Here is a 16,228-nt window from a genome sequence, read left to right as displayed (position 1 = left end):
TAATCGTGTAATTACAAATCACATTTCAAATAGCTCTTAAAATATTCAGGTGAAATAATGAAATGTTTCTAGTAGACACATGTAGCAGGTGTTAAACAGTCAGGACCCAGAATTTTAAAACACTAATAAAGGGGCGCCTGGGTGGCTCAGTCGGTTAAGCGTCCGAGTTCGGCTCAGGTCATGATCTTGCGGTCTGTGGGTTGGAGCCCCACGTCGGGCTCTGTGCTGACAGCTCTGAGCTTGGAGCCTGTTTCAGATTCTGTATCTCCCTCTTTCTCTGACTCTCCCCTGTTCATGCTCTCTCTCTGTCTCAAAAATAAATAAATGTTTAAAAAAAATAAAATAAATAAAACAATTAATAAAAATCAGTTTTATATTTTCAAAATTTAAGTGCTTAACAGAATATATTCAGCTTTTACTCCAAATAACAAAATATTAAGATTTGTATCATTATTTATGGCAATACCATAAATGTGTCCTAGAAATATAATATTTTTAGGTTATCTCATTGCTATCACTTTTTTACTTTTTATTGTTTTTTTAATTAAAGCATAATTGACATACAGCATTATATAGGCTTCAGGTATACAACATAATGATTCAACATTTGTACACACTGCTAAATCATTACCACAATAAGTCTAGTTATCATCCATCACCACGCACAAAATTTTTGTCTTTTTTTTTCTTTCTTCTTGTGATGAGGACTTTTAAGGTTTACTCTCTTCATAATTTCCAAATATGCAATACAGTATTATTAAGTATAGTCATCATGCTATATCCCCATGACATTTATTTTATAACTGGAAGTTTGTACCTTTTGACCCCCTTCACCCATTTCATCCAACCCCCTTCCGCTCCCCACTCTGGCAACCACCAATCTATTCTCTGTATCTGTGAGCTTAGGTTTTTGTTTTGTTTTGTTTTGTTTAGATTCCACCTATAAGTGAGGCCATTCAGTATTTGTCTTTTATCACTTTTAAGCAATAATTTTCATTTGATCAATAAAATTTGGTTTATTTGGTTAACTTATTGACTACAAAATGACTAATAACTGACAATATGGTAATATGTTATTGGTCCAACTATTAAATCTGAAACTGGGAATCTGGTATGTTCCAGAGAGGCAACTTTTTCAGTCCCTACTCACAAGGGCACTGGGTCTGTACCACATAAGTAAAGTATTTTCCTTCCATGTAATATGTGTGTCTTTGGCTCGATGACTAGAAACTCATGCCGACTGTAAAATAGTCTCTACTACAACTTAAAGATAAATGAGCTAAAGAGAAGCAAAGAAAGCCAACTGCCTCATAATGGCACTTAGACCCATGAAGAATGCAAACTGGTGTACCCACTCTAGAGAACAAATGGAGGTTCCTCAAAAAGTTAAAAATAAAACTACTCTACAATCTAGCAATTGCATTACTAGGTATTTACCCAAAGGATACAAAAATAATGATTCAAAGGGATACATGTACTCCAATGTTTATAGCAGCATTATCAATAACAGCCAAATTATGGGAAAAGTCCAAATGTTCATCAACTGATGAATGGAAAATGGTGGTATATACATACAGTGGACTATTACTCAGCCATCAAAAGGAATGAAATCTAGCCATTTTCAATGACACGGATGGAGTTAGAGAGTATTATGCTAAGCGAAATAAGTCAGGCAGAGAAAGACAAATACCATATAATTTCACTCATATGGAATTTAAGGAACAAAACAAAACAAAAACATAAGGGAAAATTAAAAAAAAAAAAGGAGAGGGAGGCAAACCATAAAAGAGACTTTTAATTATAGAAGACAAACTGAGAGTTGCTGGAGGAGAGCTGGGTGAGGGGATGGGCTGAATGGGTGATGGGTATTAAGGAGGGCACTTGTTGGGATGAGGACTGGGTGTTAAATGTAAGTAAAGAAACACTAAATTCTACTCCTAAAACTAATATTACACTGTATGTTAACTAACTGGAATTTAAATAAAAATTTGGAGGAAAAAAAAAGAAAATTTCAAACTCTTTGATGCCTTGATAGAAAGAAGATTCATAAGTCATTTTGGGTTCAGGTAGGATGGATGATTCAGGTAATATGTACCTACAATCTATATAGGAACCCCAATATAAGATAGATTAAGAAAGTACATCTGCACATGACAAAGTTTTTAAATCAGAGCAACTGATATCCACAAGGTTATCTGCATTCCACTGTGGATATAAAGGTGACTGATCCCTGCCCTTCTATTACCTAGTATGATTGGTTAAATTGCTGGTAAAGTATCCGCGGAGTGTGAGCTTATCAAGTGGATGTATATATAGTGGATGGAAATGAGTACTGAGTTATTCTTTGCCAAACTACTTAAAGGGAAATAAGATTCAAGGTGAGGTGATTTTTAGGGGGAAAAAAACAACACTTAGTCAAGAACACATGTAAAAGTTGATTCTGGGAAAGCGGTGAAGATTTACAATTCCTCTAAAATGAGAGAATGGAAGATACATGGAAGCACAATTGACACAGGACAAAAAGGGAAACTACATCTCTGATTAAAAATTTTTAGAATTGTAACATAGTTCTCATTCTTTTGTACCCTCTAGGTCCTGATGTCTAAACAGTCACAGGACAACCAGACAGAAGTTAAAGAGTGCAGTTACAACTCATTACAGAAATTGTGCTTCGTAGTGTGACCCAACTGGTTGAAAAATTAAGTCCACCACTATACGGCAAGTCACTTAATCTCTCTGTCCTTTTGTTTACAGAGCTATAAAAGTGCATTATAATTATATCTATTTCATAAGGTGTTGGAAGGAGTCAAAGAATACATATATAGTTTTAGCACAGGGCCTGAGCCACAGTAAGTGTTCCATAATTAGTTAACTGCTTTTGTATTGCCATAGTTGTTAGTATTAAAGAATGGAAAAGCTCAGGCATGAGCTAGAGAACAATTACATGTGAATTCCCTTCTCAATCCATTACAGACTCTACAAACATCCCAAATTTCAATGTGGCACATCCTCTAAATACTCAAAGAAAGCATTTTAACATTTTTACATCACGTGTTCCCCAAAGTTTGTTACATCTATGCAATAACACAGTAAGTGGGAGAGCCTACAACTCATTGTCCTTGTACTAAATTTTTAAAAATTATATATATTTTAAAAATATATTATATATAATATAAATTATATATATCATAATCATATATATGATCCTATATAATATTATACATCATACATAATCATGTATATGATTATATATGTAATGATATATAATATATACCATATATAATCAGATAATCTATGATATATAATATTATATATATATAAGCTGTATGCAGTATGATTCCTGAGAAACTCATCTCTGCACTTAACATAAGCCATTTATCAAGGTCTGTCCATGCACACTAGGATCAAGATGAAAGCAACGAAAGAAAAACAGGAAAGAATACTGTAAATGAATGTGTAAATCAGTAATAAATGCAGTAAACAAAATCAACAAGTTCCATAATTACAAACATACAAGAAGTCAAGTATTTTCTTTTACTGAAAGGTTGAAGGGAAAAAAAGTTCAAATATTCATACTTAGATGAATTAATTAGACTGTTCCTATCTTCTAATAAAAATATTAAAGCATACTGCAAGCAATGAATAATGTGGTCATTATAGATTTTCCTTAAGCCAGAAAACCAACAGAGCATTTTTTTAGAGAGAAGATTAATACTACTTTCTAGAGTCCAAGAAAAATTTCTAAGATAGGTAACAATTAATATAAAGTCTCTCTTCCCCCAACTTTGAGACTGTGGTACACATTTGAAATATTTTACATATAAAACATGGTTTATTTTTTTCAAAGAGTATCAACATATTATTCCATATATATAATATGGATATTTTCCAAATGTTTCTGGGAATTAGATCTAGATGTTCTAAATTACTTTTAGTGGTTTCCTTGGAGAAGGGATAAAAAAAGAAAGAAAAACTAAAATTAATTGAGCTGCTTTTTAAAAAAAATTTTTAGGGGCGCCTGGGTGGCTCAGTCGGCTAAGCGTCCGACTTCAGCTCAGGTCACGATCTCACAGTTCGTGGGTTCGAGCCCCGCGTCGGGCTCTGTGCTGACAGCTCAGAGCCTGGAGCCTGTTTCAGATTCTGTGTCTCCCTCTCTCTCTGACCCTCCCCCGTTCATGCTCTATCTCTCTCTGTCTCAAAAAGAAATAAACGTTAAAAAAAAATTAAAAAAAAATTTTAATGTTTATTTTTTGAGAGAGAGAGACAGACAACAGAGCACAAGTGGGGGAGCGGTAGAGAGGGAGGGAGGCACAGAATCCGAAGCAGGCTCCAGGCTCTGAACTGTCAGCACAGAGCCCCACAGGGGGCTCAAACTCAAAAACAGTGAGATCATTACCTGAGCCAAAGTTAGACACTTAACTGATGGAGCCACCCAGGCGCCCCTAATTGAGATTCTTATTACAGAAACACTATAATGTATTTAGAAAGAGTACAGATGCTAAGCTCAGACTACCTGGGTTCAAATCCTATATCTGCTACTTACTAGATTTATAAGATTAGGCAAGTTTCTTAAACTCTCCATATCTTCATTCCCACACCCATTAAATGAGAATAAAAAACTGAGGAGTGCCTGGATGGCTCAGTCCATTAAGCATCAGACTTCAGCTCAGGTCATGATCTCCCAGCTCATGGGAGGCCCGTGTGGGGCTCTGTGCTGAGGAAATATTATTTCCTATTATTTCCTTCTCAGTCAAAAGGACAGGACAGATTGCACTGCAGTAACAACTGCAAACTCTCTGTAACTTGCAAAAACAAATGTCTATGTCTTATTCATATGACTTCACTGCGGGGTGGACTCCCCAAAGCATTGACATCAATGATTTTTGCTCAGCAATGCAGATTACATCTATTACACACATGTTCCACGATGGTGGAGAAGACCGGAGAACTATAGATTGAAGCACTCACAGCTAAAGGCTTCACCCTGAAGTGACACACCTTCCTCTTCTCACCGCCTTGGCCAAAGCAAACCATATAACCCTGGGTATAGGGGGATATCCAATCCCCCTGCATGTCTGAGGTAGAAAACAGATACCACTGACTAATAATAACCATCACAGACTAATTTTATAATTCTCCCATTTGACAATTATTTTGGGCAAAGCACTGTTCAAAGACTGGAACCAAAATTCTAATCTCTAGGAATCATTTGTTTTCTCCACTAATAATGATCCTTGACTTTTTTTTTTCTCCTACCCACCAAAATTGGGTGTCTAACAAACTCCCATTGGTAACTGGCAAACTTCATTTGGCATTGATGAAGGCAGGGAGTAGGGAGGAAGGCAAAGTCAGGGCATCTGTGGTTTAGAAAAGCACTTAACTCTCAGCTGAGGATCAATACAACCCTGTAAAAATAAGAAAAACTGCGGAGAGAAAGCAAAGTTAGATTTGTACAAAAATGGACTTTTCTAAGCTCCAATGCTTTGCTTACAGTTATTTAGCAAACAGTCAATGATACTGATGCTATATCCCTTTGACTACTATCCATAATACCAACTTTTTTTTTTTTTTTTTACAAATATCTATATTGGTCATGTCTAAGGTAGATACTGAGCATTCTTTTTTTTTTTTTTTAATCTTCCTAAAGTTCTTTTACCTAACTAATGCATCCACTTAGGAGAGAGGTCTTGAAAGATTATACTTGGGAAATGTTTTTATTCTAATATCAAAACCTAAGGAGAAGTTATTCCTATTGTCCAGAGTCAGCTTTTAAGTCAAAGACCTATGGAAATTAATTGCTTTCCCTCCACTTAGAAAAATTTATATTTTAAATCAGTAAAATTCACTATTTACCTAAAAGTCATAAACTAAATTCTACTGCTCTCTAGCTTAGAATCTGAAAGTGCTGCTTCTTTTTATTATCATTATTATTATTGTTGTTGTTGTTGTTGTTGTTGTTAGCTATTCTAGGACTTTCAACTGGACTATTTCAAACTCAAAATTTTTTTTAAGTATATTTATTTATTTTTGAGAGACAGCAAGTGAGTGGAAGAGGGGCAGAGAGAGAGGGAGAGAGAATTCCAAGTGGACTCCACACTGAGAGTGCAGAGCCTGATGCAAGACTCAAACTCACGAACCACAAGATTGTGATCTGAGTGGAAACCAAGAGTCAGAGGCTTACCTGACTGAGCCACTCTGGTGCCCCTCCAAGTTAAAATTCTTAAACTTCAGTTTTCCTAGATATCATAAGAAGAATACCTCTCCTTTCCATGCACTGTCCTTTACCTCATTTGGCCCCAATACTAGCACAAGCACACAGAATCTCTGTCATAATGAATTCTCTATCCACATGGTTTAGCTAAAAGATTTGAGTTCCACATTCAGATGTGCTTCTAAAACTACAATTTAAAGAGTTCTTAGATTCATATATATTGTCACAAAGATTCATTAGCCTCCTACATATTTCTCTTGCAAATGTCACACCACAATGGAAAGCAATGAGTTGCTGCTTGTTGCTTATCAAACTGGAATTCTTTTTAAAAAGCAGCAGAAGCAGAAGCGGCAGCAGCAGCGGAGGTAACAGCAGAAGCAAGTAACTTCGACCACTGGATTTCTTCCCCTCAACTAATAGTATAAGGCATGAACAAAGGAAGACTAAGCCACCTTCCAGGAGGTGCTAAGCCTTTGGATTTTCCCCTACACCTGGTACTTGATCGGGTCACAGCCGATTGAATTTCCATTGTTCATTGATTGTGCCATTTGTGAGGCAATCCATCCTTGCTTATGTAATTGCAGCGTTCCTGTAGTTCACTTCTTTCTGCCCTGAAGGCTCGGCAGCATGAGGACTGAGAAAATTAGATATGGCACAGCCTCAAGCTGCTGACCTTCAGAATATAAAATAAGGCCCATCTTTTAAAATTGGTCTTTCTTGATGAGGTTACTCTGCAGGACTATATTTCCAGCAGGCAATTTTTCACGCTGACCATGTACCTTCTTAAAATATTTTTTGTATTTATAAAAAAAAATGATAATTTAAATTTTAAATATGCCTGTACTGTGCACAATATTATGAATAAATTCATTTCATTTAGAGTTTGTCAAAAGGGGACCGATTTTTCATTTTTAGGTAAACCTCTCACCTTCAAACCAGAATTAAATATCATTTTAATAAAATCTGATAAATATGAAGGAAACTTCACAGACTCTTAATAAGTTTAAAAAAAATTCCCAAACAGTTTAATGTGGCTAAGCAGTTGACTGCCAAAGTACTAAGATTCAGTAGCGAAATTAAATTACCTCCCGGTTACATAAAAATCCACATTATATTTTGCTTATTTGTTTTCCTTTGAAACAAAGTCAAACTCAGAAAAGTTGCAAATACAAGATCGAAAAAAACGTTTTTTCCCTCTGAACCACTTACTTACATGATGCCTAATAACCCCAGAATAATTTAACAAATCAACAAGTTTTAATTATTTCACCCCTTTCCAACTGTCTCCGTACCTTCCCTGTCAAACTCACAATCAAATGTGGACTATCTAGCTAAATAGAATTGTTCCAATGTATAACAAGAACATACAGATTGCCTGAGCAGCTCTTTATTTCAACATTTAGGCTTTTCCATTGGGTTTCTTCCATGGACTCCTAGTATCTAAACAAACAAAAAAGATAAGAAACCACACAAAGTTCAACTTGCAAAAACAGGGAGAGCTGCTGATGAGGAATGGGTTTCAGAATAAGCAAAATTCCCTTCATTCCTATGTCACAGATTTCATCACTTCTGCCATTAGACAGAAGTTTCTCCTAAAAGGGGAGGAAGGAAAAGTAAAGATGGCGAGGAAACTTACATAACCCAGGTACCTCCACACACAGTCATCTGGTCTCCGTACCTGTCTCTAACCCCTCCGCCATCGGTTCACTCTGTAACGCACTATTCTCGCTTTGGCCTCCACCTCTACATTGATATCACATTATGCAAAGTCACTGAGGGTTTCTGAATCAAAACTGCCTGTTCAATCCTCAATAGCCTCAAAACATCTCCAGAGCCCTTGACCTCTACTGACTCCCCTATTTTTATCTCTTCTCTCCCTCATGCTCCATGACACTAAAATATCCTGCTCTTCCTTTTACTTCTTTGATTAAGTCTCATCCATTCTTACGGGGTATTTTTTTTTCTTTCTTCTACTTGTCTCCTAAGTTCACTTCTTAGTATTTTGCTCTTCCTCTCCCTCTCTCCCCCTCCACCCCACTCTCCACTCAACATTCACAGGCTTTAACTCTCACATCTTTTTAACTTATAGTTAAATCTATAATTCTACATAAGCTCCACCCAGTTTTCAACCCATTAACTTTCACTTCACAATCAGTTGCTCCAGTTGGACATCTGACTCAAATTCTTGCAGTTACCATAAATTCCTTCCTTCCCTGAATCCCGCTGCCAGGAAGTCATGATGTCTCATTTAGCCTTCCATAGGGGCTACTCAGTTCCAGCCAAGTGTTGCCCATTGCAGATGGATATTCCGCTTTTTTTTTTTTCCAAAAGAAGACCAAAACTTGAATTGTTAATAGAAATGTAGATTTTAAATAAAATCTTCCAATGTTTAAATACTGAGAACTACCTAAATAAACAAAAACTCAGCACCTGGGGCAAACATAACCTACCTTCAGGTTTACAGTCAGATTGTGACTTGTAGCCTAAGACATAAATGCAAATCCCTTTTTCTTATTATTCCAAGATTTTTAAAACCATCCTGAAACTACCTTCTGAATCCGAGGTCAGTAGTGCCCCGCCTTCCCTGCCCAATTGTGGTTTCACTTTCTGGTGTTTTCAGTTACCTGAGGTCAATCTCAGGCCTAATGTGATCTCACAGTGCCTATGTCATTCATTGCACTTGATCTCATTCTGTAGGCATTTTATCATCTCACATCATCACAAGAGGAAAGGTGAGTACAGTACAATAAGATACTTTGAGAGAAAGAGACCACTTTCACATAATGTTTATTACAGGCTATTGTTATCATAATTCTATTTTATTAGTTGCTGTTAATCTCTTACTGAGCCTAATTTATAAATTAAATCTTATGATAGGTATGCATGCATAGGAAAAAACAGTATATAAGTGTTCAGTTCTATCCATGGTTTCAGGCATCCACTGTGGATCTTGGAATGTATAAGGGGGATAAAGGGGACAATCCAAAATAACCTCTACAAGCCAACTGCTCTACTACATTATTGTCTAAGCACACTTGATTCTTTCTAACCTCTATGCCTGTCATGTTTGTTTCCCACACACAAAAAGTTTTTTCCTAAGTCCTATTTTCAAACGCTATCATTTCTCTGAAAACCTCCCAGACCACATTAGCTTATGGGAATATCTTTCCCAAATCCAAAGACATTCATACCTAGTATTGTGTGTCAGGCACAGTCTCAGACACTTTACAAGCCCCTCTCCACCCCATATAATCCCAAAAAATTGATACTATAATCATTCTCATTTTATAAATAAGGGTATTGAAGCTGGCCCAAGGTAAGCAGCAGAACTGGAGTTGAGCTCATAACTATTTTTTTCCAGTGCAGAAAGAAGAGTACGAAATTCATGTTTTGGTCATGCATTATATGATATATTATGTACCAGGAAAAAAATCAAAAAATCCGTAACATGACTCACAAGGCCATTCACCATATGGCTATTTTCTTCCATTTCTTGATAATTTCCCCATCATTCCTTAAGCCCCGGCCACATTAGTCTTCTTTCAGTTTCTACAATCTACTGAGCTACTGCATACTTCATGGCCTTTGCATATACTGTGTTCTTTGCCTGGAATGTTCCTCCCCACTTCTCATGTCTAATCTCTACTCATTGGAATCTCAGTTTAAATATCATTTCCTCAAGACTCCTCCCATTATCCTTCTAGAGAAGACTATGTTAAATCCACCACTAACCATTGTACTGAATAGTATGTACTGCAATTCTAAATAAATAGCTCTGTAATAGTTTAGTCAATGTATGTCCCCCCTGCTACTATGTGGTGACTTTCTTCACTACCTTTTCCACAATTTTCTCTGTATTATCCACACAGTAAGTTAATGATTGATATCTTTAACTCTATGAACCATTTCAAGACTTGGAGGGATTAAACAACCTTTATCTCATAGCTAGTAAGTGAGATCTTGCATGTTGAAAAAACTATACTCCATTATAGAAATGTTAACCAACCTGAAACCATTTTCTAATAATCTGCATTAAGTTGGAGTCTTTCCTTTTCAGCTTATAGTCACTGTTAATAAACATTAAATTCTAAATCAAATAGTATATGAGAGTCTTATCATAGAACATTGTTTAAATAAAAATAAACAAAAATGGGATTGTAATGCTTCCATAGAAAGGAATAAATTGATGAACTAGACAGAAGAGTCAACCACAATGTGTAATGCAAAAGTAGATTGCCTAATCTTTATATCACAGAGTGGCAGCTCGATTTCAACTTCAGGATAGGCAGCAGGATGCCTAATTCTTTTTTTTATTTTTTTTATTTTTTAAAAAAATTTTTTTTTCAACGTTTATTTATTTTTGGGACAGAGAGAGACAGAGCATGAACGGGGGAGGGGCAGAGAGAGAGGGAGACACAGAATCGGAAACAGGCTCCAGGCTCCGAGCCATCAGCCCAGAGCCTGACGCGGGGCTCGAACTCACGGACCGTGAGATCGTGACCTGGCTGAAGTCGGACGCTTAACCGACTGCGCCACCCAGGCGCCCCAGGATGCCTAATTCTTGAGGAGAAACTAACCAAACATCCATTTTGTTGTTTCAGGATTAGAGAAACGACTAGGAATTCTAATTGCTTCCCCTTTGGCTATAGTTTTCCACTAAAGTCTCTGAAATAGATATTTCATCACCGCAGAAACCAGGTGTCAACAATGTGAATTAACCACCAAACTGAGAAAAAGGTGGTTCTTCACAACTTCCTAAAGCACCTACATATAACTGGGATTTATTTTCCAAAGATTGTAGAGATTACAGTACCAGAAGTGTATTGGGGCATCTGGGTGGTTCAGTCAGTTGAGCATCCGATTTCAGGTCAGGTCATGATCTCATGGCTCACGGGTCCAAGCCCCGCATCAGGCTCTTTGGAATCTGTGCCTCCGTCTCTCCCTGCCCCTCCCCAACACTCTCTCTCTCTTTCTCTCTCTCTCTTTCAAAAATAAACGTTAAAAAATTTTTTTAAAAGAAATATATTTTACAGGGCTATTGACTTCAGTGGAAAGTTCCTTCAGTCTATCACCATTGACGATTTCTATCCCATGTTGAAATACAAATCAAAACCACATTGAGATACCACCTCACACTGCTAAGAGTGGCTAAAATTAACAATTCAGGAAACAACAGATGTTGGCAAGGATGTGGAGAAACAGGAACACTTTTGCACTGTTGGTGGGAATGCAAACTGGTATGGCTGCTCTGGAAAACAGTGTGGAGGTTCCTTAAAAAATTAAAAATAGAATTACCCTATGACCCAGCAATAGCACTACTAGGAATTTATCCAAAGGATATGGGAGTGCTGATTTGTAGGGACACGCATACCCAAATGTTTATAACAGTGCTACCAACAATAGTCAAATTATGGAAAGAGCCCAAATGTCCATCAACTGATGAATGGATAAAGAAGATGTGGTTTATACATACAATGGAATACTACTCAGCAATGAGAAAGAATGAAATCTGCCATTTGCAACAATGTGGATGAAACTGAAGGGTATTATGCTAAGTGAAATAAGTCTGTCAGAGAAAGACAGATATCATATGTTTTCACTCATATTTGGAATTTGAGAAACTTAACCGAAGACCATGGGGGAAGGGAAGGAAAAATAAGATACAAACAGACAGGGAGGCAAACCATAAGAGACTCTTAAATTCAGACAACAAACTGAGGGTTGATGAGCATGCAGGTTCGGTGGGGGATGGGGACAATGGGTGATGGGCATTGAGGAGGGTACTTGTTGGGATGGGCACTTGGTGTCATATATAAGTGATGAATTATGGGAAACTACTCCTGAAGCCAAGACTACACTGTATGTTGGCTAACTTGACAAAAAAAAAGAGATTTCTATCCCATGTTTATACTCCTGCATATGTAAATTACCATTGGGTAGTTTATGCCACTGTGAAAGCTAATATGCATTACTATTTATGTGCTGGAGCTTCTGATAGGCCTGCAGATTCTGAGCGGAGTTTACTTTCATGAAAAACAAACAGACAAGATTATAATGAAAAAAGAGAAGCCAAAGGACATCAGAGATCTTGACTCCCTGTATGTCAGCTCCATCTAGAAGTTAGCTACAGCACCCTATGAACTCCTCAGTTTTCTTAAAGATTTGGCTACCCACATCCACATTTCCAAGACCCCAGCTTCGAAGAAAATAAGCAAATCTCTTTCACATCAAATTGTGCCTATATCCTCTTACTATCTCCCAAAGACATATAGTAGCAAAAATCAGCAAATCTATGCATTCTGTTACTTTACTATAATTTTTTAAACTCATATGTCAGCTCTGCCCTAGACCCTAGGGATATAAAGATAAGAAGAGAGAGAGAGAGAGAGACATTTCATCCTGCCCTTGAATTTAGCTTTATAGAAAACTGTTAACCAATGAGGAGTGTCTGCAAATAAGTGTCCAACACAGTAATGGATTCTACTTGAAACTGAAAAGTCTTATTGATGAAGTTTAAGATTAGATATGTGATCTTCCACCTCGATTTCCCTGCCCAAATCTGCTCTGCCAACCAAAATTTTTAGTAAGATTGAATCACTCTTCTGAAATAAATACAAAGTCAAAGACTTATCTTTTTTCACTTTGATCTTTTGGGCTGCTGTAAACAGGTTTGGCCATGCGATTCCAATTCCAAGAGCTCAAAGATGAAGAGTTCAGCTACAGTATTATCAAAAATCAGTGATCTACAATGTACTGAAGTTTTAAAAATACAAAGACCTTTTGGCAAAAATTCTCATTAAAAACATTTTATGCACACAATTTTAGAAAATTTAGGCGAGGAATTAAAGATTAAGAAGAAAAAAAAAAAAACAGAAAGAAAACCTCCAGGTCTAAAATGTCTACTTGATGAACTTTTGATTTCTGCATTCTCTGCACTCACCTAGGCCCTTTCCAACCCCAACCAAGCCTCTAACAATCTGTCCTTTCCCTTTCATTGCCACTGTCACTGCCTTACATCTGGCCCCCATTGGTTTTTACTTGGAAAAACTAACTTCTCTGCACATGGTTTTAAGGGGAGGGGAGGGTCACATAAATAATTTCAGTACCACACCTTAGGACAGATATGCAGACACAGACCTTTGAGAATACACTCTTAGGAAAGTTATTTAATTTCTGTTTTGATCTGAGAAACACAAAGAGGGTTTTCTGCTCCTGAAATAATTGTGGTTTAAGAGTGCAAAGGTAGCTAGCTACTCTTCCTCCAACATTTATAAGGTCTATTTCATCCAAGACATGGTCTTCGGTCTTAAATCTTTACCCATTTAATCCTCATACTATTTCTACATTTATATATAAAGAAATGGAAGCAGAGATTAAATAACTTGGCTGTGAACACACTGCCAGTAACTGGGAGAGCCAGAGCTCAAACCCAGTATTCTGGCTCCACAGACCATGCGGTTAGTCACCATGACTCCCAAAAAGCAGGGGTCTTATATTACTCATGGGCATACACACAGTGCTTGAATCACTGTTGGCCCTGTTTAAAAGGGTTAGTCGAACACCACTGAAACAACTGAACTAGAAGAGAACATGTGTTCAGATTCTAAAGGAAAACAACGTAAATATTCCAAACATTGAAGAGAGAACCAGGCATAGTGACAATATAGAACAGACTCTGATTGGCTTGGCCTTTCTCCATTCCATCTCCCCTGCTCTCAACAAGGAGACATTTGTCAAATGCAAACCTGATTGTGTCATTCCCCCAACTCACTGCTGGGAATTTGGAAATTTGGGAAACTCCACTGTAGTGTTTCTCAAACTTTTACAAGAAACAACTCTCCCTAATGGCTGGCAGATGAGAGCAACCACGTTTTTAAGGATTAGGCACATAGCCTAAAGAACACCCAGAACTCTGAGCTCTCACAGCTGTGTGCCTCACCCTTACTATTCCGGCAAGTCTGGCATTTATTCTACAATGTATCTGTTTTGTTGTAATGCAAAACTGATGTGTATAACTACTTATAATTGCAACTGCAGACAAAAAAAAATTGTATTCCTACCATGATTTCTAGCACTACCTGGCTATATGTGCATAATTTTGGAGAACCTCATATCACAGCTCCCTATACACGACAGGGCTATGGATCTAACCCAATCTACTGGTCAACACACAGAAATCCCTTCCCCTCCCAACCCTTGACTCACCAGCCAGCCCACTCTCCCACCTCTCCGGTCAACACAATTATTTGCAACCACGGTTACCAGCCAAATTTCAGCCACCTCCTGGTCTTAATAATTAGATCTTTGCCGACCTTGAGAAGATATAACCATACTTCCAGACCCTACTTAGGTGTGATTTTATTGAAGTCTTTCCTCAAATCTCTTCCTCCCTGCAGTATAGGGCACTTGACAGTACTTCTCTATTTGTTTCCGTGGTTGTCTCCTACACTAGACAGTGCTGTCCGTGGAGACAGACCCTTGTTTTTGACCGTGGAACATCTCCAATGCCAAGTGGAGTCCTGCCATATTGGTAAATCTCTGGTCTATAGGAAGCTCGGCTCATAATGGGTAAGCGAATTCCTCAAGAGAAGGGAGGAGAGTTGACTCTGGAACTAAATGAGATTCGAATGAAAAGATCTGAACACGTCTCCGCTCTTGATTTCCCGTCCTGACACAAGGCCGGATTCCCAGAGAAAGGGACGATAAGCCCTGTCGCCCAAAAGTCATGAGAGCTCTGGCTAGGCGAAGGAGGCACTCACCAACTGGTGGAAGGCGGGTATCTGTTCTCCAGCGTTTTGGTCCAGGGCTTGTACCAGCTGATCTGCTCGGCGGCTTTGCCCCAGAACCTCTCGGGGTCGGCCACCGAGGCCGCGAAGTGGGTCTTGTACTCGCCGCCACCGCCGGCCGACGACAGCGCTCGGCAGCCCCGACCCCCGAGCGCGCCCCGCGGGCCGGGGGCCAAGTAAGCCCTGCGGGCAGTGCCCGCGCCCCGGGCCGGCGAGGACCCGGGCAGGGGCCCCCCGAGTCCCCCGGCGCCGGTGACTTTGCGACACTGCAGCCAGGACGGCTTCATCGCCGCGGGCTGGCCCCCCGCCGGCAGCGCTGCCCGCGGTCCGGAGTGCACTTCTTGGGCGAAGATTGGGGCTCTGGCGACTTCCTGAGGCCCTCGGGGAGCAGGCGGGAGGCGGAGGCAGATCCCGAGGTGAGCCCGGGGCCCAGGAGTTTGGAAGTCACACTGGAGTTGCCGGGAAAAGCCGACCTGGAGCGGAGGGGGTGGGGACGAAGCAACAGGCTGGAGTGTTGGGGCTCGGGGGTGAGGGGTGGGGGGCCACAGAGTGAGGAATCCAGCCGCTCGGTGCATTCCCGACCCCGCGGCTCCCCCGGGAAACGCTGCAGACCCTCCAGCGGCCCTCGGAAGAGGCCGACGCGCCCAACTGTTTTCAAACAAACAAGTCGTGAGCAGCTTCTCGGGCTTCCTCTTTGGACTGCGAGCTGGTGGAAGCGCACCGCCTCTGGCCTGCGGCGGAAACCCACCGTCGTGGGCTTCGCGGCAAGGCCCCTGCACCGTTTGCGGTGTTCGTTTATTTTTTAAACTCGGCCCAGCCCCGGGATATTAAAAGCACAAGCGGCTCCAGGGCAAGGACTGCTCCAGGATTTCATCACAGCTGAGAGGGTAGGAGGAGTGGAGAAAGGTTGCAAAGAATTGAGTAGTGCTTCGTGAGAGTGATTGACAGGCCGCTTGAACTCGGATTCACCTGCTGCCCGACTCCCCCACAGGTGTAGGAGCTGAAAACAGAACCGACTTGTTGCATCTCTTCCCTTCCAATTTGAGTCCTTCGAGTTTCTGTGTCCTTTTATTTATTTATTTATTTATTCTTTTTTTTTTTTTTTTTGATGGGAAAACAAGAAAGCCAAAAGGAGGAGCTAGGTAAAGACGTGAATCAAACAAAAGGGAGAAAGAGGAAGCTGGGGAAAATGAAAACACAAAGGCCCTATAAATTATTATCTGGGTTTAAC

At 39.4% G+C, this 16,228-nt stretch overlaps 1 protein-coding gene across 1 annotated transcript in view; it reads right to left on the bottom strand.

The window, feature by feature from the left end:
- The window catches only part of ACSS3 (acyl-CoA synthetase short chain family member 3), a 153,590-nt gene extending 137,969 nt beyond the window's left edge, over nt 1-15,621 (bottom strand). The window contains exon 1 of the mRNA XM_047066850.1: nt 14,971-15,621. Coding sequence (XP_046922806.1) covers nt 14,971-15,572 — 602 coding nt within the window. The 5' untranslated portion in view covers nt 15,573-15,621. The remainder of the gene's footprint in view (nt 1-14,970) is intronic.
- Between the last annotated feature and the right edge of the window lie 607 nt (nt 15,622-16,228).

This window comes from Lynx rufus, unplaced genomic scaffold (genome assembly GCF_022079265.1).
Source record: "Lynx rufus isolate CCGP_SWC_20201006 ecotype Redwood Valley unplaced genomic scaffold, mLynRuf1.p SCAF_7, whole genome shotgun sequence".
In the NCBI taxonomy this organism is placed as follows: domain Eukaryota; kingdom Metazoa; phylum Chordata; class Mammalia; order Carnivora; family Felidae; genus Lynx; species Lynx rufus.
The sequence above is the reverse complement of the archived record's forward strand: the minus strand, read 5'-3'. Positions and strand labels throughout refer to the sequence as shown.